Here is a 22,984-nt window from a genome sequence, read left to right as displayed (position 1 = left end):
GCAGTGGAACTACCAAGATCAGAGAGGGAAAGAGGTAGGAAAGGAGGAGGGAACGAGGCAGTTTTTCAGACACAGTATTTAGGGCTTTAAACACTAGTGTGAGCACCTTAAATAATGTGTCCTTTCCCCTCCCCCTCTCCCCCACCTCCTGGACAGCTTGAACAGCACTACAAGGCTTCTATTCTAGGCTGGTAAAAGCCCTGAACAAGAGCATTCCTCGGGGGTGGCAATACGCCACATCATTTTGTTGCAGGTCCCACTTGTCATTTTGAAAACCAGTCTCTCCTTGTTAGCAAACAGAGCGACATATTTTGTTTTGCCTCATCTGATCTGTTCCCTCAGAGGGTTTTGTGCAACCTGAATCAAACTGAAGGTGGGGGGAAAGTCTGACTCACCAGTTGCTATATTTTCTTTGTAGCTGCACACTGAAGGCTTGAAACCCGAGTTTCAAATGATCTCCTCCCCTTGCCAAGCCAAACTATATATAGCCCAGTGACCACAGGGTAGAATGCAAAAGGCAGTTAGCCCTTAAATCCCACTTGTTTCAATGGGTCTGAAGCGCACTTGGATTGCACCCATCATTTGCTCAATGATCTCCTTGTTATCAGATCAAACATGTGACAACACAAAAGGCCTGAGCACTATGCAAGAGCGTTTCTTTCTCTAAAAGGAATCAGTGTCAACTGAGTGAACGATGACCCACAACAGCTTACCTGGTCCACACTCCCTCTTTAGATGAAACAATATTAGTTGGCAAGCTTTACTTTTTTAGATCTTGAAAATATGTACCAGTATTTATGAAACTCAAAGGAAAATGTCTATATGCTGATTCTTGGCAGACCAATATTCTAAATACAGCCATGCCTCTTAAAAAGAGTTCAAAAATAAATGTCAATATTTAATCACAAGTAGCATTCAGGATATGACCATATTTGGAATACAGCTCCAAATGCAAGTATTTACAACATTAACACAAAAGCACTTGGATGTCATGTTTAGCTCCAGCCCAAAGAAAGGACATCAACTTGACAGAGAAAAAATTGCCATGATGAAGCTGTGCCATGATGAAGCTCTTGCCAAGAGGCCCCACTTGACAGAGAAAAGTCCTCTGAAGGAAACGTGGGCTATCCAACATATCTGATAAAGTAGTCTCCTTGTTATGGAAGGGAAAAGCACATACAAAAAATTAACTGCACTGTTTGACAGAGCAGCTGGATACTTCAAACTGTGCAGAGTTAACTTGGCTTTACTTATTCAACAGCTCTGTAGTTCTTGGATTTAAAATGGTGAAAGGGCTCAGCTGAAGCTGTAGAGGGAACAACTTTCACAAAAGCTTTCTCCTGCTGTAATAATGGTCAGGGATTCCTTTTTTAAAAGGGGGTCTGCAAAGGGAGGGGGTAACTATGTTTGCCCATTCAGAGGGAGAGCAGGAACGACTGTCCTCACTCCAAACTCACTTCGTGATGTTATCCTACTTAATGTGCGTCTGCGTCCCAGGAAAATATAGTTTCAAAGATAAATATAGAACCAAAGGAGCTGCTGACTGATCTGCCAACAGCTTAATGAAAAAATGGGCAGGAACATTTGAGGAGCCCACCACAGCATTTTGGTTGATTCCATCAGCTGCCCATCAACAGAGGAAGTATGGACCAAATTCCACAGCCTTCTTTTGGCAGGAGATGTTGCCCCTGAGGGCAGGAGCAGCACAAGGTGACTGTGAAGTGGGGAGACTCCTGGTGTACCCTGGAACCTTCATTTCCCAGGAATTTCAGAACACCCCCACCCACACAGGAGTAAACAACCTCACTTTTTCTTCTTCTTCTAGAGCCACAAGAGCAGAATATTGCAATTAACTGTTGTTGCTGGTTCTCTCATACAAACTAGCCATTCTTGTAAGGTTTTCTTCAAAATGAAAATTTTCTCTAATCCAGTGGAAAATTCCTGTCCTGGTACTGAGATTACCATTTTACCACTGTAGCTGTGCTTTTAGCAACTACATGATGTGGAAAAGATATTAGTAATGGTTATCACCATTTTCTGAAAATCTTCACATCAAACCACTGTTAAAGCTAAAGGAGAGCAGGCTATGCCACTTTTTCAGGTTAACCAGTAAATCTATTCAGTGTTCCCAATGTTCTTGAAAAGTTAAAATTCAATTAGAATAAATAAAAAACAATATAACTTTCAAGTCTAATTGCTAAGCACTATTGTTCAGAACTGGGGTGGGGAATCCTTGGTCCTCCAGGTGTTATTAGGCTCCAACTCCCATCAACCCCAGCTGTCATGCAACATCTGGAGGTCTGCAGATTCCCCTCTTCCAAATGTTTATCTTGTGAAGCCCAATTCCATATAGGGTAAGACACACCTGAGTTTGAGATTAGGCTGTTAATACACAAGGGGCTTCACAGTCTCTCTCTACTCTGATCCCCAGTTCTCATTTTACACATGGCAATCTCTTGCTATTATTTATTTATTATTAAATCTATATGCCACCTTTCATCACAAGATCTAAGATGGTTCACAGAATAAAATGCAAGATAAAAACCCAAGTAAATAATTAAAACAAAAACAATAGCCCCCCTTCCCACAGACACATTTAAAAGGATGTGGAATATTAATCAGCCCAAAGCCTGGTTGAAAAGGAACATTTTCTCCTGGTGCCAAAAATATATATATAACGAAGGCATCAGGCAATCCTCCATGGGAAGAGCATTCCACAAACGGGGAGCCACTGTAGAAAAGACCCCGTTCTTGCCACCCTCCAGACCTCTTGTGGAGGAGGCACACAAAGAAGGGCCTCAAGATAATGAACACAGAGTCCAGGTCAGTTTATATGGGGAGAGGTATTGCAGTCCTGAGCTGCAATGGGTGACGAAGAATCTGAACCATGATCCAAATCAAACACTCTGATCACTGAAGTTTTCCTCCTTTAATGCAGTCTTTCCGTTAGCTGTTCACCTTGGGCAAGTAACGGTTCTCTCCAGGCAGGCAGCTGGCACTGATCTGACTTCCTTGCAGCCCATCAGCACACTTAGGTGGGCTCATAATTCTGGTCCTGCTTATCTCCAAGGCAACACTAGTGGACTTCAGATCAGAGCTTACCGCAGATCAGAGCTTTCTGCCAGGGGCTACATGCTGGTGGCAGGCCAGGCCAGAGTTGGCGGTAAGAGGGGTCAAAGCCTGTTATGGGCATGGCTGGAGCCCAAAGCAAGCAGGCACTCATCTTCTCTCACTCTCTCTTTTTTTCTTTGCCTCTTTCTCCCTGCTGGAGAATGGACAAATCACTCTTGCTGGACAAATCACTCTTGCAAAGGGCTTTTCTCCTCCTCCCATCATTCCACCCATTTCAGGTTTCTCCCCACCCCACCCCCAATCACCCTCCAGACTCCTCTCACCTGCATGAAATTAGGCAAGGTGAGCCCCTGAAGGTGAAGGTTCTCACCTGCTGGACACACCATCCAACATATGCCACTGGCCAAATTCCACCATGATCATCTCCCGTGCAAAGTTCACTGAAATGCATGGGAGAGGCACGGGTGCCCCTTATTTCCCCCCAAGGTGTACAGTTCTCCAGTTTAGGAGCCACCCGCTCTGAAACACTTCCGCTCAACTCTCACTGAGAACGTGAGGCGGCACCAGCAGTCATACAGAACAAGGCTGCTTGTGGACTGCAGCTTAATACAGTGACCTCCTCTCAGAGGATGCATCCGTCATGAGATAACAGGTCGACAATGGATCAGCAAATGTTTACAATTAAAACACTTCTGTTTAACTAAAGTGTTTTTCTTCCCTCTGGAGCCAGGAGAAGCTACAAGAGATTGTGCCCAGGGGAGGCATCAACATCCTGTTAAGGACCAATTCGGCCTTGGGAGTCAGTGTTCTAAAGAGCAAGTGACCCTGGATCAATGCCATTTTATTTTCTTTCAGGAATAAATCTGGGCAGCAGAATAGCTTTGTGATTGTCCACTCAGCCAGCCATGTCAGATTGATCAGAGATGGGTAAATAGAGAGCAGCTCAGGCTCCATCCACCATCCAGTTAAGCTGAAGGGCTTAGATTCAAGACAACCTAGTCAGTCGGACAAACAGTGAAACCTAAAGGCAGCTAAGTGTCAATGGATTCCAGAGTTGGACTACATCAGATTATGAAGGAAAGGGCTCCATTACTGTAAGTTATTTTTTACATATTGTGATTTATTTATTTATGTTTAAAAAAAGGAAAAAATTGTGACATGCAGTCCGATACTACACTGATTTACCTGGAGCTAAATGAACACAGTGGGGCTTATTTCTAAGAAAACATGCTAAGGATTACACACCTAAAGTCTAGGCGCTCTAGCAAAACTAGACGGTGGGTTAGGGTCATTAACTCTAGTAACGACAAAAAACAAAGACACCTAGAGAAGAAATAACACGGAGGGAAAGACTAGGCAACGACCGAACGAAAAGGAAAGACAGTTGATAAGGGGAAGGAAGGAAGGTTAGCCAGCAAGAAAAGAACAAGAGGCAAAACACAGAGGGAATAAGAAATGATATTTCAACTATGGCTAACAGAGAAGAAAGGCTTGTGTAAAAATAAGTAGAATTATTAATATCCTGCAATTGCCAATGGAAAAAGCCTAACAGAAGGAAATACAAGAGAATCAGTTAACTAAAAATAGACAAAAGAACAAAGTAACATTCATGGACAAAAACAACAATTCAGTAGAATTGTAAAAAGAGGAAAACAGTACACACCAAAAAGAGTTTTCCTAAAACAATGATTTGAAGAATGAATATTCTGCTTCTTTCTCAGTATGCCAGGAAGCTTCGTGCTATAAGAACAGAACCGAAAGCCGCAGCATATGTAAATCAAAAGGCTAGCATTTGCCAAACTTTTTCACATCTTTGTCTGTTGAGATTTATCATGGCTCTCACATTTAGCTTGCAACTGTTTACCTAAACCAGGTTTAAACTCTTTTAGGCCTACTGGGGAAATGCAATAGATTGCAACTAATATAAATATCCCTATTTGAGAAGAATGGACCGAATATAATCAAGGCTATCTGTCATTTCAAGCTCACAGGAACCACATATGTATATAAAAACGGGAATTCTTTTGAAAAGAGGATCAAAGCCAACACAGCCCCCTTATTGCCTTAAATTAAATAGAGCTTTTACTCTTGACTATATTTTGTCTCTCGGTTCCAATATGATTATCTGGCTTCTGGCTCACATGAAATCAGAACCTCACATTTATCTGGATTTAGTCAACCATGTTTGGAGACACCTTAAAATCGTGAAGGAAAAATAGCTGGCCTGTATGCCTTAGGCAGAGATCCAAATTAAACAATTCAACATAATGTGTGTGGACCAGAATGCCTGATCAAATCTGTCCAGCACACAAAACAATCACTTTACTATGTGTGGGAGGTTATGGTGATGGTGTTAATTTTTAAAGAAAGGTGCTGCAGAGAAGCATGAGCGGTGAGATCGGCACTCGTAAACAGCATGCAGCACAATCCCATACATGTCCAGTGTAGCTGGACCAAAAGGATTTATGCCAACATACAGCCAGATCCTAATCGTGTTAAAAGATTTCAATGCGCTATAGTTTTCCTTAGGACAATTTACAACCTTAAAAGTTCCATTCAGTCCCAGTTCCATTCAGTCCATAAATATAATTCAAGAAACTAGGCAAGACAATACCTTTTTACTGGACTCATCTCCCTTGATGGACAAGATTCTAACACCAATGAGAACCGGCCCCTTAAAAGGGGTTTCCTTTCCTCGCTGATTTTTGTCTCCAAGAACAGCAGGCTTAAATGTTTTGCTAATGGGTCTAAAAATAATGAAACTTTCCAGTATGAAATGAGGCAGCATTCTTGGAACCTCCTCTTTTAAATAAATCGCATAGAGACTGGGGTTGTCCATATATTATTCAAGCAATAAAATTAACCAAACACACAGGGAGAATTTCTTGCGATTTCTTTGGAGAAAAGAACTCAAAACAAAATCTGCTTCCTTATTTTTATTTTTATTTTTATTTTGGTAGCGTACCAAAACAAAAAAATACAACCAGCAGCCTGAGTTTCCATGCTGTTCGCATAGAGCAGTAAATAAGGTGCATCCCTCCCACTTCTTAAGGAATTAGCATTTCAAAAATACATCACTTTCCCCCCCTGAACTCCAAGCCGTGTCTAATAATGCAAGAAGCAGATTGTCTCCCCTCGTTTCCTTAATTTGTTTCATCTAAAAGCAATTCACTCAACATCTTGTCGCCCTCTGGCAGCTCAGTTTACTTATCCACACTTAATTTCTCATTTGGACCAAAACAAACTCCTCCAAACTGCTACTGGCTGAAGGGAAGGGAAGACAAGGAAAAAGAGCTCCCTGTGTAGATTTACCAGGGGATGATTAGCTGTACCTCTCCATTTCTCCACACACAAACAGAGAGAGCTTGAGACAGGCGGTTGCTGCAAGGGCCCTGGACATGAAGGAATATTCCACTGGGAAAATATCTTGTAAAAGCTCCACTGCAATGAATGGGAGATGTGTGAGACCCCTACTGTTGTCAGTGGGGCTTGCTCAGGATGACTTTCCTAGAGATTTGCCTTAGGAGATCCCACAAGCACATGCATTGTCTTTGGCTCTGTCAATGTTTTGCGAGAGCAGGCAAGCTTCTGAGTAACACGGAACTATTCCCAAAGCATCTATTGTTTTCAGATGGCAGTCTCATCCTGCCATATTTATGTCTGCTTTGCTCTGAGTGGAGCTGAGTAGTTTGCACTACTTCCATTCAGCACAAAGGAAATTTGATGGCGCCTGAAACTTGTATAAAGTCATTGGTCCAGTAAAACTAAACATGTTCTTATCAGTTCTCTCTTTCTCTCCTACTGTCTCTCTTTCACATGCACACACAGACGTCTCTATTGCATCTGTATCTTTGCCTTTGCCTTCCCTAGCCAAGTAGTGGTGTTGCCATTTGCAAATGCCCACATCTTTGCTCCAGTCTTTTGCCCAAATGTTCCATCGTTGAAAACCTGAGCAGCAGAAGGCTTGAAAAAGGAAAAAAAGCAGCACTTGCTACCAGTTACTCTAAAGCAACATAAAAACACAGGGATGCTCTCTTTAAGAGCATTGCAGAATAAAGTAGGTGTTTGGAGGGGGGAGGGAGGGAGAGAGAAAGTTGCTAAGAGAGGGAATCCCCCCAAAACCCCAAAACCCTAGAAGCTCAAATTAATAGCAAAAAATTGCTTTGGACCAAAACCATCAAGATCCACAAAAGCCCCTTCAAGAAAAATCCTCGACCCTATGAAACGCCCAGTCGAAAGAAATCTTTCTGCATTTGGGCGGGGGGGGGAATCAACAGTGCCTTCTGAACCCCCACCCCCAAGAACGAGGGGGATCAAAAGCAAGGGCGGAGCGAAGGAGACTAGATTCCTGCATTCATCTGGACATTTATGGCGCGCTTATCTGGAGCCGCGGCTCCTCCAAAGGCGTCAAGAGTCAACAGCAAAACGCGCGTGGCAGCAACACCGTCAACACGCGAGAAATTCGGCCCAGCAAACAGCCCTGCGAGCGCAAGAGAAGCCAAGGAGGGCTAGCGGACAATCACAGAACTGTAGAGTTGGAAGGGACACCGAGGGTCATCTAGTCCAACTCCCTGCAACGCAGGAATCTCAACTAAAGCTTCCATAGCAGATGCCCCCCCCCCCGCTTCAAAACCTCCAATGAAGGCGAGTCCACCACCTTCCGAAGCTTTGTCTATGTCACCCTTGTGCCCAAAGGTCTAGATTTTTGGGAGCAGTAACTTATCCTAATTCGCCTCCTTTCTTGGAAGTAAACGCCAGTGAAATTCTCTAGACTCTTTACTACCAAGAAAACAAGATCCGTTGGGAGAAGCAGCTCCTGGCTAGAGCATCCCGGCAGGAGAGATCAAAGTGTGTCCAACTTTGCGCTCAGATCCTGCCCAGCCCTCCCCGGAAAGCAAACCTGGCAGACCTTGATCCCTCCCCACCCACCTGCGAGGGGTCGTGCCTCTGGGTCAGTAAGAGAAGGACCCACAAGCGAAGCCCGCCACCCAGAAAGGAGAAGCTCCTGCGCAGGAGATGGGAGGGAGGGAGGGAGGATCTCCGCTTCCAAGAGGCGCCCGGGGCGCCGAGCGGGGATAACCGAGCTGGAAAAGCCCCGATCTGTATTCAGTACCCGTTCCTCCAGGTGGCAGCTGCAAACAAGGGGGCTTCTTCTCCCTCTCCGGGAGGACCCTTACACCACACAAAGCAGGGCACGTCGGGCAGGATCCACCCAAAGTTAAACCCTCATTCTCAGCTCCAGGGGAACGGAGGGGAGGGGGCTCCTGCCAGCCTTCCTGTGGAAACCAACGGAGGCGTGGAACGTGCTGGGACCGGGTTGGATCATGCCCCTTCTTTCGGGTGCCAAGAAGCCTCCCCGCCTCCCGGCTCTCCTCTCCAAGCCAACCGAGAGCCCGCCTGCCCGGACAACTCAGCGCCCTCCAGAAACCCGAAACGACCCCGTTCACCTCCGCAGCCCTGTCCGAGGGCAACCAGAACCGGTGGGCTGCTGTCCCGCTGGAAGGAAAGCCGGCCCCAGCCCTCCCCGCCCGCCACACACCCCCCGGGACCGGATCATGGGCCACAAGCGAGCGGCACCTGCCAGCCTCGACAGCGCCGGGCGCGCGTTTGCCAGAAGCGCCCTCCGCCGAGGGCTACAGAAGGACTGGAGCCGCCTTCGCCCTGGCGCCCGGCTCCAAGAGCTCGCTTGATCCGGAGCCTCTGCCTGGAGTCCCAACCCGAGCCAAAGAGGCCCGTCTCGAACCAAATCGTTTCAGTGCGTTTTAAAAGAAAACTGGATCCTGCACCACAAGCGCGCGCGCGCAAATAAAGCGCCCCAGAGGGAAGCAGGTGGCAGCGGCCCCTGGAAAGAAGCAAACCACCCCCTCAACTTGCTTTAGCTGCCTGTACCAAATCTCCCAGTTTGAAATATTATCCGGGGGTGTCCTTCTGGGAGCATGAAAAGCCGCTAAGATTTATTTATAGAGAGGGAGGGAAAGTCTGCCGATCTTCAGAGGACCTGGAAAACGGGGAAAGGAAGGAACCTCGGCTGGATGGGCGCGGGGAAATGATCCACAGGAACCCTAGAAAGAAGCAGAGCGCGAGCCGCGACCCGCGAGGCAGAAGCGGAGCGCACCTGACTGAGCAGCGCCGAGGCGGAAGGTGGCGGCGATCGCGAGGAAGCTGACCCAGCAGAGCACTCTTCGTGCCGGCTTCTTCGTCATCGTCGGGCTTTGATCTTCGGCTATTTTGGGGCAGGGACAAGGAAGAAGGAGACTCGGAAGGACGCTCTCCTGGGCTCCCCAATTACATGGTCCAGGCGGCGGCCTCGTCTCCCTCGGCTCGCCCGGGCGGAAGGCGCGCTCGGCCCCCGCCAAGCCGAGGACGAGGGGAGCCCCTCTCGGCTGGCGCGCTCTTCTCTCCCGGCCGCCCCTTTCAAGCGCTGCGCGTGGCCCGCTGCTCGGGACCGGAGGACCTTCCCAGAAGCCGGGACCCGCAACTCCCCAAAGTTGTTGCCACAGTTTTCAAAGGGGCAAAACAAGCCGAAAACCAGAAGACCCCAAACGCCCCAGCGGGGCCAAGCTCCTCTTCCGCCGCTTCCTCCGAGTCCGCTTCTCCGCCGGCTTCTAGTCCACCCTCTGGCCGCCTTTCTTCGGCTCCCTTCCTCGATTCCCTGGGTGCGGAGCGGAGCGCGGAGAAACAGAGCGCGCGAGCGATCCTGGGCGGGGGGGGGGGCGCTGCTGCTGCTGCTTTGCTTTTAGTTTATTTCCCTGCCTCCCGCTTTCTCCCTCCAGTCCAGGAGCTGCTGTAGTAGTAAAACCTCGGCGCGTCGATTCCCATTGATTCCCAGGACTCCGGCTGCTACCCAGATTAACAATCCAGCCGGCCGAGCAAGCCACCCCCACCAGCCCCCAAAAATCCCCAACCCAGAAGGAGGAGGAGATGATAGGCTGGAGGAACTCAGCGCTGGCCCCGCCTCCTCGCTGCCTCTGAGCGGAGCAAGCCCCGCCCCCGCCCCCCCCCCGCATGCTGGGATCAGCCGCTCTCCCCGCCCCCCCCCAAAAAAATCCCCGGGAAACACCTGTCAGGGGCGCGGGGCGCGCGGCTGCTGCGCGCAGGTTACCATGGAGCAAGGCGGAGGCAGCCGCTGCCAGCGAGCGCCACAATGTGCCTTTTCAGGCCCGGGCAGCAGAGAAAAGCGGTTTTGTGTTGGGCTTTGCTCTTTAATGTGCCATTTCAGGCATTTCCTTGCGGATTTATTCCGCCGGGCTCCCTCGGCTTTCTTTTGCCGGCTCCCTCTCGTGACGCCGGATCCTTCCAGGCTTACTCGGAAGGAAGTCGCGCTTTATATTCCAGTGGAACTTACTCCCGAACCCCGAATAAAAGTGTGCAGGGCAGAGGATCGCAGTCGCCGGGGGGTGCATGTGTGTGCTTACTAGAAGCATAGACAGGTGTGATTCCGGTAGCGCACAAATGAGGTGCCGCTAAATCCGAATCTCGTTTCCTTTCTCTCTGACAAGGAGAGCGCGCAAAGAAAGACTCGGAAATCGAACCACCCAAATCAAATCTGGGGTCTCTCCCTCCCTCTCTTTACCACCAGACATAGGAGGGAGGCGAAGACCCGTAGAGTTCAAGTCCGCGCCAAGGCATACAGCAGGCGGCGGCGGGGTCCGCTCCGTTGCGCGGGGGTTATTTCCCTTCCAGAGCGATTCCTCGCCGCGACGGCTCTGGGAAACTGAAAGGGAAAGTGAGCCGGGGCGACGAGGCTCGACGGAGAGCGAGCGGAACTTTCTCCTCTTCCTGAAGACGGAGACGATCCGCCTCAACCTCAGGCTGCTGGTTCGCGGATGCCCCTCGGATGGAAAGCTTAGCGCAAAGACAGAGAAGAAAGGAGGATGACCAGCACCACCTCCCTGCCCCCTGTTCCATTTTTTTTGGGGGGGGGTGGGAGGTTTGGTGTGCAGAGCCCCAGCCAAGTCCTCAGGTCTGTACAGGAATATGCTCGCGTTTTCCTTTCATACCCACACCTCTTCTTTTTGTTTTTGGTCCTGTCTGATCTATTTGTGGTGAGTGTATGAGTTGGAATGGAAGACTTTGCAAACGTGTATTGATATATGTGTTTGGGATGATGAGACAGTTGTTTGTTTCTTTATGCTGCTGTTTGGCGAATAAATTTTTTTAAATCATGGTTAAACTGTTTAAAATGAGGTTTCTTTCTTTCTCTGTTTTTGATAGCTCATAAATAGCAAACCTTTCAGCGCAGGAATACTGGCCCTCCAGAGGTTGTTGGGCTACAGTTCCCATAATTCCTGTTCACCAGCCACCCTGACAGGGACTGATGGGGTTTGAGGTCCAAAAACACCTGAAGGGCCACCACTGAATTATGGGATACTGAACTGCCTCCTCAGCCTCCCTAAACAGCGCTCCTCTGTCCTACGTCCTTTTAAATTGTGTGAAGACCACTGGACTCTTGTGGTACTTCTCTGTTGTATTTTTTTCTCCACTAGAAATGAGCATAAATCAAGATGGAAGTCTCAAATGTTGTTAATCCTCCAAAGCCAGATGTTGGATTGCAAATCCCATCACCCTGATCATTGGTCAGGATGGCTGGGGCTGGTGAGAGCTGCAATCCAGCAACACCTGCTTGCAGGGAAGTGCAGCAGCTCAGAGCACCCGCTTTGCACACCAAAGGTCCCAGTTTCAATCCACAGCATTTCCAGATAAGGCTAGGAGAGACCCCAGTCAGTCTGGGGAGATAGAACTGAGCTAGATGGAGTGATGGGTCTGATTTAGTAAAAGGCAGTTTCCTCACACCCGGAGACTTCCACCACTACTCTAAAAGGATACCAGCATCTGTGGTATTTGATTTGCAGTCAAATCTAACAATGCATATTCTTGTGAATTAGCATGTGAAGGGGTTAAGACCACAGAGCCACATTGAGGATAGGCCAACTCAGACCATAGGAATGTAATTGGTAGAGAATGTTCTATGGCCCATGTACTTGATGGGCAAGGCACTTGGGTAGTAGATAAGGTGTCACACAGAGAGCAGTTGGTTTCCTTGATTCCCATTCTGCTTTAATTCTGTGGGTTCTTTATGCCAACCATTCTGTTCACATTGAGACCTTCTGCAATTAATTCAAGAGCTGCTACGTGAACAGTATGCTGTACTATTTCTTTTCATTTTTAAGACTTCCCCTCCTCTACTGATGTGTATAAGTGATCATTGATGAAACGCAGCTTGAAGGAGCACATAGTCTCCTGGGCACACACAATTCAAAGAGCCCCAGAGAGGGGCACCACAGTTCCTTTTTCACCCTGTTTCATCAAGTGTCACAAGTGGAAGGAAATGAAAACCCCTCGAAGCCTGGAAAACAAGTTGGAGAAATGACAAAAGATCCCTCAGGCATCAGTGCTGCTCTGCAAACAAAGCCAAGTAAATTGGAGATCTTGGAGAAATACAGACAGGGAGGATTTTGTAAACATCCCTGGTGTTAGTTGTCTTGTGTCCTGAATTCACTGAGGGAGAAGTAAAGAGCTGATTTGTCCCACTAAAAATTATTTGTCTTTTCCTTCCCATCCTTCTCATCATATACCTTTCTGTTCCACACTAACTCCAACTCTAGGAATCACACACAAGCCCCTCACCTGGCATTTCTAGTGAGAGGAGGAGCTGCTTTTGCATCTGGCCCAGTGCCTTGGAGATCACCTTTGGGGCTGACTGCAAAACAGTGAGATAGACATTGTGCCTCCTTTTCCCCACCATTCAGATGCTGTCTGAGTGGGAAGTCTTTGTGGGATGTGATCCATGAGAGGCAGTCAATACAACATTCCTTGAAATGCTAGAGAAGACATGCGAGGGAATGCTTGGTCCAGCCAGTTAAAATTTCCTGTTCCTCCTGGCTGGAGCATCCTTCCTTTTGCATGTGATAGAAGGTGGGCGTGACCTAACCTGTCCAGGTAACAAAAGGATGAGTCATGCAGCAACCTCTCTCTTTTTTGACTTCCTTCTTCGTTTGACCAGCTTTTAGCTAGGACTGCTCTGCTAGCTAGCAGAAGCACTGGGGTTATTCCTCCATATGGGGTAGATCCACATGTACATATTTGTAACTAAGTCTGCCTTCAGGAATCCAACTGTGAACTGATGTAAGTAAACTTCTTTTATTTACTCTGGAGCCTGCAAGGTTTTGTGTTTCTTTGGTCCATGTCACACTGGTCTAAGGTTTGCTCATGGCTGTCTGTGGCTCTTGTTTTCCATTCTCCTTCCACATTTGGCAGATACAGTGCAGGTTTAGGTGAAGGAAAATATTGGTGAGCACTAGTATTCAAATTCTGTACAATGGTTTGTCAGGAGATGAGCAAAATACTCAAATATCGCAGTCCAATTTCACCACAGCTTTGTTTACTAAATCTATGGGATGATCAACTGAAAGGCTTCAGCTCTCAGGAATTCTTGATGTTGATGCCTGCCAGAACTTCAATTGCCCAGAAATGGAAAAGCTCACAGGACTTGCAACTTTCACTTTGGTATACAGATATGTGGAGTTTAGCAGCAGCTGAAAAACAGCAACTCATAAATTACATTTTGCCAAAGGCTCAGAGGATCCTGAAAAATTCTATGCTGTTTGGTGGGGTTTTGTCTTAAATACTGGGCAACAAATACAAAGACACATTGTACAATGTGAAATTGGGTTTTCCTGGTGGTCTTAAGTACTCTACTTACCTGATTTAAGTCTCTTCTGGATATACAGCACTTTTTTTTTTTTGTACTTCTATTATTTTTATTGTATTGATTTTATTTGATTTGTTTCAGTTTAAAAAATTAAACAAAAATGAGCCATGCCTTCAAATGTGGAAAGGACAGTGAGATCTGCTGATGTCCTTCCAGCCTGGCAGTGTAAAGCCACCTTCTTAGCCACCACAAGGGCTCATAAAGTCCACTTTTGTTGTCCACCCATTAGTCTCCACACCACAGGTATATAATTTAAGAATATGTGAGCATTCACAAATATGAATAAATTTTCTAAAACACAGTTATTGCCAACAATAATTTCTGACCAGAAAGTGGACACCAGAGGACATATTCAGCACAGTGTTTCCATCAGCTAGGGAGATGGCTTATAATGGATGGGAAAGAGTGGCTCTCCTGGTTTTGGACTCCAACTCCCTGCCAGCCTGATCCAGAATGGATACTGGAGATGGATAATAGTCCACCATAACAGGAGGCCCATAACTCTGCTCACCCCACACCCCTGGCCTTTAAGGTCTCAGATTTCCTAATATGTTAATAGCAATTGTGGGGACAGATTGCCAGACTTGAATTAAGAAGGACTGCATTGAAACCTAGGCTGTGTACACACCATGCATTCAAAGCACATCAGTTTCCCCAGAGAATCCCGGGAACTGTAGTTTACCTCTCACAGAGCTACAATTCCCAGCACCCTTATCATTTCACATGATTCCTTGGGGGAAGTCATGCGCTTTAAATGCATGTTATGTATGCAGCCTGACTGATTCTTGTTAGGTGATCTTATCAAGCTAGTTACTACCTCATCACAGTGATCTTCAAATGAAGGGCAGTATAGAAATTTAATAAATAATAAATCATTACCTCTATTATACTTTGCAGGGTTGTTATGAGGGGGATATAGTGGATATAGGAGGAACTGATATAGTGGAAGGTTTGTAATCGACATAAATTGGCCCATGCATTGCCATAAAAAGAGACCAGAAATTTCACTCTTGGGAAATGATCATGATTATCAAGATCATGAATACATGTTCATATCACAGTGTTCCAAGGTTAGGAGCTCTGAGGCATGCATAGAGTTCTCTCAAGTCCAGTGGCTTCCTTCCTCTAATACAGTGGTTTTCAACCAGTGTGCTGTAGCACCCTGGAGTGCCTTGAATGATGGTCATGGGTACTGCGGGCAAGACTGGCCTCTGTCCCTCTTTCCTTCCCTCTGATGCCCTCTCATGTCTCTGCCTCCCAAAGGCTTATGTGGTTGTTCATTGCAGCAACCCTGGCTACAAGCTGCACAGGTAAATGGTGCCTCTGGGGCTGGTTAGGGGGTGCTGGTTGCCAGGAGCAAAGGTGGCCTCAGAGTAAGCAAGGAAGTGGGTGAGGGCACTCAGCTCCCAGCCAGGCCTTGCTCTTGGGAATGGACAGACAAGTGGGAGGCTGGACAGGCAGGCAGGCAGGCAGGCAGGCATCACGCTGGCCTTTCTTGTGCTTGCTGTGTGCAAGGCCTTCCTGGGAGCTGAGTGCTTGGTGCTGAAGGGGAGTCTTTCCGCCATGCAGGCCCAGCAGCACCCAAGGTGAGGTGCTGGCTTCACAGTTGGCCAGTCACCATTGGGCCACTAAGGCTAGGGGCATCCCAGGCCCCTGTGGGACAGTGTGAGGAAGCACCTCTCTTTGGGGCGGCGGGGGGGGGGGAGCTCAGAGACCAGGGGCAGCAGCAGTTGCCTGGAGGACTCCCAAGGAGAGGGGAGAGGAGAGGAGGCTGAGGGAACACTCCACAAGGGAGAGCATTTGAAAAAGGGTGAGAAGCTGCCAGCTCTGCAGGCAAGAGGTGACATAACTGGGCTCTTGAGCCCCACAGGGGTGCAGCAGAAAGAATGTAGTTGGTCAAGGGAGCCATGGACTCAAAAAGGTTGAAACCCTCTGCTCTAATGAGTCAAACACACTTTTGGTTCTCCCTCCCTGAGAATAAATGGCGCCACACCCATGCGCAAGGAGTCTCTCTCTGTGTGTGAGCTTCCAGAGAACCCTTGGGATAAATATCCGCCTAAAGCCAATATGAAGGTGAATTCTACCAATCAACACAAGCTTAGGCATATTGGTTTTGTTTTTCATCAACCTATTCAATTTCCATGCTTTATCCTGACTCTGCTGCAAAAAAATGGAGTTTACTGAGAAGAAATTGTGTGGCCACAATAGAAATGTATGGGCATGTTAAAGGGATTAATGGTAGGAGGCTGTGACAGCAGGGTTGGAAATCATTGTGAAAGAAGGACAGAGAGCCATGTAGAGAAGGGGTATGTAAGGAAGAATGAAAAGGAAGGAGAAGAAATATTTTGTGTAGAATTTAAAGAAATTAGCAACCGAGACACAATCCTTCCTTCTCGGTGATTTTCTGCCTTTCAAGATTTCAATTCATTGTGTGAATCATGCATTTTATTAACGTATTCTATACTTGGAATGTCACAAGGTCATGTGGAAAACTATGCCTTGACTGGTGCCTTTTAAATGTGGCCGGCAACATAACTTGAAGATCAGAAATAAATCTGTCACAGCAAATGATTCCACAATGCAGTACATTGTTTTGAGTTCTGATTAAAATCTGCCTGGATTCTCTACATTTCTCCTAGAGCAATTTTTTTTGTCTGCAATTGTTTGTGTGGCTATTGAAAGTTACCTGACACAGAATGTGAATATGAGCGGGCAGCTTTGAGGCTTCCCTGAAATCAGACTCATTGCAAACTAATTAACGCTACAAGCAGTGCCTGCTTGCATGAGGAATGGTGTTGATAACTGGAGGTCTGCCAGGTCAGAGAAAGAAAAAACAAGAGCCAGAGCAAGGACCTGTTACAGTACATTCACTGTTTGCGAGGAAATGTATCCTAACTGACCCAGAATGGAGTCAGCTGAGCTGCAGCCATAGATGCCATGATGGCAAAAACTATTCCCCATGGCTTATTTTTTGTCAAGGTCTAGCTCCATTCCAGTAATTACGGTACCCTGTATATGTAGACATTTCCCAGGATCACAAGGAAGTACAGTTTAAACAAAGGGTATTTTTAAGTTAATACAGTAGACTCTCACTTTACGTGGGGGATACATCTCAGGATAGCACGTGAAGCCAAAATTGCATATTGATGCTCCTGGCACCTCTAAACACTCGCCCAAGGGGGCACTCTCCCTTCCAAGGCTGCTAAACACTCTCTTTCCACCTCCAAATATCATCCCAATATAAGTGCAATGGTGGGTGGGATTGTAGCCTCACTTTCGTCCTCTTAAAATGTTCACGACACCATTACCTGCAAAGTGGCACCTCACGAGACAAAGCTTCAAGCAGGGACCCACGATGAGCACCTCAAGTCACTTTCTTCCCACAGCCAGATGCCTCCCGTTTCCCTCTATTTTTATTGCTCCTTTTCCAATTAAATGTGAGGCTGGCTGGGTGTTTTAAATCCCAAAGTCAAGGCTATATTTCAAGCAGGATCACTGTTCTTTTATTTTGTTTATTCCTCTCAGAAGCTCAAAAGTTTGAGCTGTAAAGAATTAACCAGACTTTGCAGGAAAGTCGTTGTAAAGGGTGAGATTTTACTGCACTTAGCACACTGCATTTTGTTGCCCTATGACAGTTCGACATAGATCAGTGGTGGCAAAGAGGTAATTATGCCAGCCGAGAGGAGCGCAAAAGCAGGAGCTTTGTGTTCTCAGACAGAAACAAGCAGGCTTCCTGGACCCCCGTTTTGTGTGTGTGTGTTCACCACCTCCTTTTTCTTAGTAATTTGTCATGCAAGGTCTTTATCTTGTTGTTTACAGTTTTCAAGACACTGGATGGAACCAAAGAAGGAGCCGAAAAGGTAACCTCAGCCTCATAAAAGAGTGAATCAGCTGGAATGCTAATTGTGTTGGAAATGGTCTTCTTTCTTGCAATAGACTGCACAAGATTCCTATTTTCTTTTACATAAATTAGCCAGGCATAAGCAAGAGAACAATATCCTTCTTCAGCCTTTATGTTTGCTTCCTGTCATGGTCCACACAAATGTCGACCTTCCCCTTTTGCTTCTGAGAGCCTGTTTAAAAAATCAGCTAAGTAAAGGGTCAAAGCTTCCTCTGGATTGTACCACTTTGGGCTGGCCCTAATGTGAGGTGCAGAGAGGCAGTCACCGCAGTCAGCAGCTGCTAGGAGATGGCGAGGTGTTGAAAGACAGACCTGGGTGTGCCACATGGCTGCCTGCCCTCCAACCCCTCAGCTAGCCTGCTGCCCTCAGATGTGGTGGACACCAGTCACTCAGACGCCACCCCAAAGCATCCCCAGAAAACTGTAGTTTGCTAAGGGGGCTGGGACCTGCAGCTCTGTGAGGGCATACTATTGTTCCTGGGATTATTTGGGGAAAGCCACGTGTTTCAAATATGCTTTAACACAGCCTAATTCTGGTCAGATGGGGCAGCATTTTGTCTTTTGCCTCAGGCACCAACATGTTTTGGGACAGGCCATCCACACCCAGGATGAGTTTGGTCTCTGATGTCCCAAGCCCAAGGGAGAGGTGGCACCTCAAACATAATATGGATAACTGGTTCCCATCTAGAGAAGTGCACAACTACAGATCTCCTCAGGACTAAATGTGTTCTAAGGAGTAAGAGCCTCCTCTCAAGCATACCTTTGGATGAAGGGAGTTGATAGGAGTCAGCTGAGGTGTGGCTCTAGCAGACCCATTGTTGAATCATTTCACTTCAGGTGCTGGGCTGGAAGAGGTGTGTGTCTATGTTCCAGCACTAGACTCTTGGCTATCTGATCTCCTGCCTATGTCAGATGTGCCCTGGCCCTGACCTTAGATTGCTCTGACTGCCTCTCGCTTGAACCTTTGTCGTGGCCTCTGCTTCTTTGGACCTTGACCTTGGACTGGCCCTGGATACTACTTTGGTCGCTGCCCATGTTCAGGACCAGGTCAAGCAGTTGCCTCAGCTCAGCAGGCTCAGGCCCACTGGGACAAGCGGCAGTTCTAGGCCCATGAGGAGCCCGTCACCTGCCCCCCGCATCCTCTTCCTACACACCTTTGCTGCCGCCAACTCCTCTCCCCCAGCCTCATTTTCCCTCCCTTTTGCACCTTGGTGTTGGCAATGGTGGAGGGGGGGCAGCGGAGGAGTCATGGTCCTTGTGAGAGTCAGGGGAGCAGAATGTTCTGGGACAGCCCCGCCCATGTTGGTGCGGCTGGCAAGTCTCCCCTTTACCCAGAAGCTCAGTGAGAAGAGGGCATGTGTTGCTGCATGTCAAGTGAGCAGGCAGGTTCACAGCAGAACTTGGAAACCAACTTCAAAACTCCAGATTTCAGATAATATTGTGTATTTCTGTTCATCTAGAACCTGCATTTTGCCTTCAACCCATATGCCAGACTTCACCACCTCCTTTGTTGTATTTTTCTGTACCCTCCAGTGCTTTTTCAGAGCTTCTCAATCCCATTTCATCTTCAGATTTAATTAACACCATGTTTACACTTGCTTCAAAATTGTTAACTCACATCTTTATTAAACTCTTGTCTAACAGTGAGAAGTGGTGATGGTGCATTGCATGCTTGTCCTTGCTTGAAGCACTGCTCTCATGTATTCTTTATCATTCAGGGTCTCCTAGTTAATGTGGAGTTCCTCCTTATTTCACAATTGAAGCTTTAGCTAATTGTTCATGAAACAGTCGTATTTTAACATGATTTTCTGAAACACTGCATTTCAAGGATTGTTAAGGACAGTAAACTCTTAACATTAATTATTTCTAAAGAAAGTAATAATACTTTTATAAGTGTGGATGAAGCTTGGCTCTTGGATCCTAATCCTTTGCACCAACCACCGTTGTTCTTAATTTATTGTAACACTGCCAGTTGCCACTATATGTATTAAGCCAATCGCACCAACCTGTGATACAGCCATAACTCTCATGTTTTTCAGGCATTGTACTAGTTCAGTACAATGTACAAGCACAGCTAAGCACTTGTATAATCAATTATGCCAAGTTTATGATCAGGTGTGAGTTTAGACTTGATAATGCCTTGAAAAGAAAAGAAAAAGTTGTTATTGGGAGGTTTGGAAATGGGCTCTAGAGAGCAAAACTCTATCTCAGAAACTAGGAACGCATTTGGCTCAAACACCATACACAAAAGAAATGAATGGGCTGACTATCAGACTGGGGGTGGGCAATGTAAGAGTGCTTTTTATCCATAGCTTTTGAACATCTTCAGTAATGAGTTGAATGGAAGAATGTAAAACGTGCCTAGCTGTTTCATTGAGGACACAAAAGTGGGCAGGATTTACAGACACTATAGGAGAGAGGCTGGGGCTCATCTCAACAAACTGAAGACTTTGGCAGATAACAACCCCAAGAAATTCATGTTATGCACAGGAGAGAACAGTGCTTAGTCATAAGAAAGAGTGTTTCCCACAGGAAAAAGCTGAAAGCACAAGCATAAGGGCTGGTTCATAAATGCATATTTATGATAACTCTTGATCACTTTGCTGATGGGTTGCTGAACATGTGAACTGCCTACACAACCATAAGTTTAAAGCATGTGGATTTCTCCAGGGACTCATGGGAATTGTAGTTTGCCCCTCACAGAGCTACAATTCCCAGCAGCTATGATAAACTACAGTTCCCACGATCCTATCGGTGGGGAGCCATGTGCTTTAATGTACGGTGTGTACACAGACATTTGTGGTGTTAGATCTATGACAAACTATACATGGAACCATAGAAGCTATCACTTCACTGTGCAGCCATCACGTGATGAACCTGCATCTTAGACAAAGCCTAAGGGATAAGGTAGAAGCAGACTTTTGAAAAAGATATTACAATGGGTAACACATGGAACATGTGTGAGAGGGACAGAGAGCAATCACGTGTAATTATATACTCATTATACAGTTTAATCATTAGTCGGCACAGGACTTAATTGTATCTGAGTGGACTTTCCAATTGCTATTCTGTTCTTGGTGGAGAACCACAATGAAGTTTTGTGTAGCATCCTGCCTGGTCTGTCCTCTTGGCCTTCTGTGCCACAGTGTCAGAAGCCGAGTCAAATAAAAATAAAATAAGGATAGGGGAACAGATGACGGAAGATCCAAAAGAAATAAGAAGAGCCTTTCAAGGATTCTATAAGGAACTTTACAGGAAAGAAAAAGAAGATATAAAAAAGATAGAAAGATATTTGGAAATTTACAAAGGAAAACAGATATCATGGGAGGAAAGAGAACAATTAAACGCCCCAATAACCAATCAAGAAATCCAAAAGTCAATAAAGAAGATGAAACAAGGTAAAGCCCCAGGATCGGTTGGGTTAACCTCTAAGTATTATAAATCACTTGGTGAGCAGCTAGTACCGGTTCTAGGGGAAGTAATGAATGCTATTTTACAAGGAAAAGGCAAAATACCAAACTCCTGGAAGGAGGCTTACATAACGTTGATCCCCAAACAAGATATGGACCATCAGAGTGTTAAAAATTTCAGACCGATATCATTGTTAAACAATGACTATAAACTTTTTGCGGATATCTTGGCCAACAGATTGAAGACAATATTAAATGATTTAATTCATAAAGACCAGGGAGGTTTCTTGCCAGGTAGGCAATTGAAGGATAATGTGAGACATATTATTAATAAATTGGAATACCTGGAAGTAAGAAATGATAAGCCAGCCATACTGATGTTCATCGATGCTGAAAAAGCATTTGATAATGTATCCTGGTCATTTATGAAGAAGAATCATAGAATAGAATCATAGAATCATAGAGTTGGAAGAGACCACAAGGGCCATCGAGTCCAACCCCCTGCCAAGCAGGAAACACCATCAGAGCACTCCTGACATATGGTTGTCAAGCCTCTGCTTAAAGACCTCCAAAGAAGGAGACTCCACCACACTCCTTGGCAGCAAATTCCACTGTCGAACAGCTCTTACTGTCAGGAAGTTCTTCCTAATGTTTAGCTGGAATCTTCTTTCTTGTAGTTTGGAGCCATTGCTCCGTGTCCGCTTCTCTGGAGCAGCAGAAAACAACCTTTCTCCCTCCTCTATGTGACATCCTTTTATATATTTGAACATGGCTATCATATCACCCCTTAACCTCCTCTTCTCCAGGCTAAACATGCCCAGCTCCCTTAGCCGTTCCTCATAAGGCATCGTTTCCAGGCCTTTGACCATTTTGGTTGCCCTCCTCTGGACACGTTCCAGTTTGTCAGTGTCCTTCTTGAACTGTGGTGCCCAGAACTGGACACAGTACTCCAGGTGAGGTCTGACCAGAGCAGAATACAGTGGCACTATTACTTCCCTTGATCTAGATGCTATACTCCTATTGATGCAGCCCAGAATTGCATTGGCTTTTTTAGCTGCCGCGTCACACTGTTGGCTCATGTCAAGTTTGTGGTCAACCAAGACTCCTAGATCCTTTTCACATGTACTGCTCTCAAGCCAGGTGTCGCCCATCTTGTATTTGTGCCTCTCATTTTTTTTGCCCAAGTGCAGTACTTTACATTTCTCCCTGTTAAAATTCATCTTGTTTGTTTTGGCCCAGTTCTCTAATCTGTCAAGGTCGTTTTGAAGTGTGATCCTGTCCTCTGGGGTGTTAGCCACCCCTCCCAGTTTGGTGTCATCTGCAAATTTGATCAGGATGCCCTTGAGTCCATCATCCAAGAGTATAGAAAAGATGAGGATCTGTGGCACCTTTTTAAGAGGAATCGAGGAAATTTACTCAGAGCAGAAAGCAAAATTAATTGTGAACAACACCTTAACAGACTCACTTGACATTACAAAGGGCACCAGACAAGGCTGCCCACTATCTCCGCTGCTTTTTATCAGTGTATTAGAAGTACTAATAAATTGCCTGAGAGGAAGAACAGAGATAAAAGGGGTCAAAATAGGCGCCAAAGAATTCAAACTTAAGGCCTACGCGGATGACTTGGCATTAACCTTAGAAGAACCTCAAGAAAGTGTAAAAATAGCATGGGAATAAATGGGAAAATTTGGGCAACTGGCAGGATTTAAATTGAATAAGACAAAGATGAAAATGTTAGGCAAAAATTTAGAAAAAAGTGAAGTAGAAAGGTTAGAACAAGAAACTGAAATCAAGGTGGTCAAAAAAGTTAAATATTTGGGAATTTGGATGTCGGCAAAGAACATAAACTTATTCAGTGACAATTACCAACCAGTCTGGAAGGAGATTAAA

General features: G+C 46.1%; 1 protein-coding gene across 3 annotated transcripts in view; it reads right to left on the bottom strand.

Annotated features, from left to right (window-relative positions):
• The window catches only part of ERBB4 (erb-b2 receptor tyrosine kinase 4), an 816,477-nt gene extending 807,088 nt beyond the window's left edge, over positions 1-9,389 (bottom strand). For all 3 annotated transcript variants that reach the window (XM_081857293.1, XM_081857292.1, XM_081857294.1), the window contains exon 1: positions 9,188-9,389. In XM_081857293.1, the coding sequence (XP_081713419.1) occupies positions 9,188-9,275 (88 nt within the window). In that variant the 5' untranslated portion in view covers positions 9,276-9,389. The remainder of the gene's footprint in view (positions 1-9,187) is intronic.
• Positions 9,390-22,984: the final 13,595 nt, after the last annotated feature.

This window comes from Podarcis erhardii, assembly GCF_964252035.2.
Source record: "Podarcis erhardii genome assembly, chromosome: 1".
Classification (NCBI taxonomy): domain Eukaryota; kingdom Metazoa; phylum Chordata; class Lepidosauria; order Squamata; family Lacertidae; genus Podarcis; species Podarcis erhardii.
Note: the sequence above shows the minus strand (reverse complement) of the source record. Positions and strands in the feature narration are given on the sequence as shown.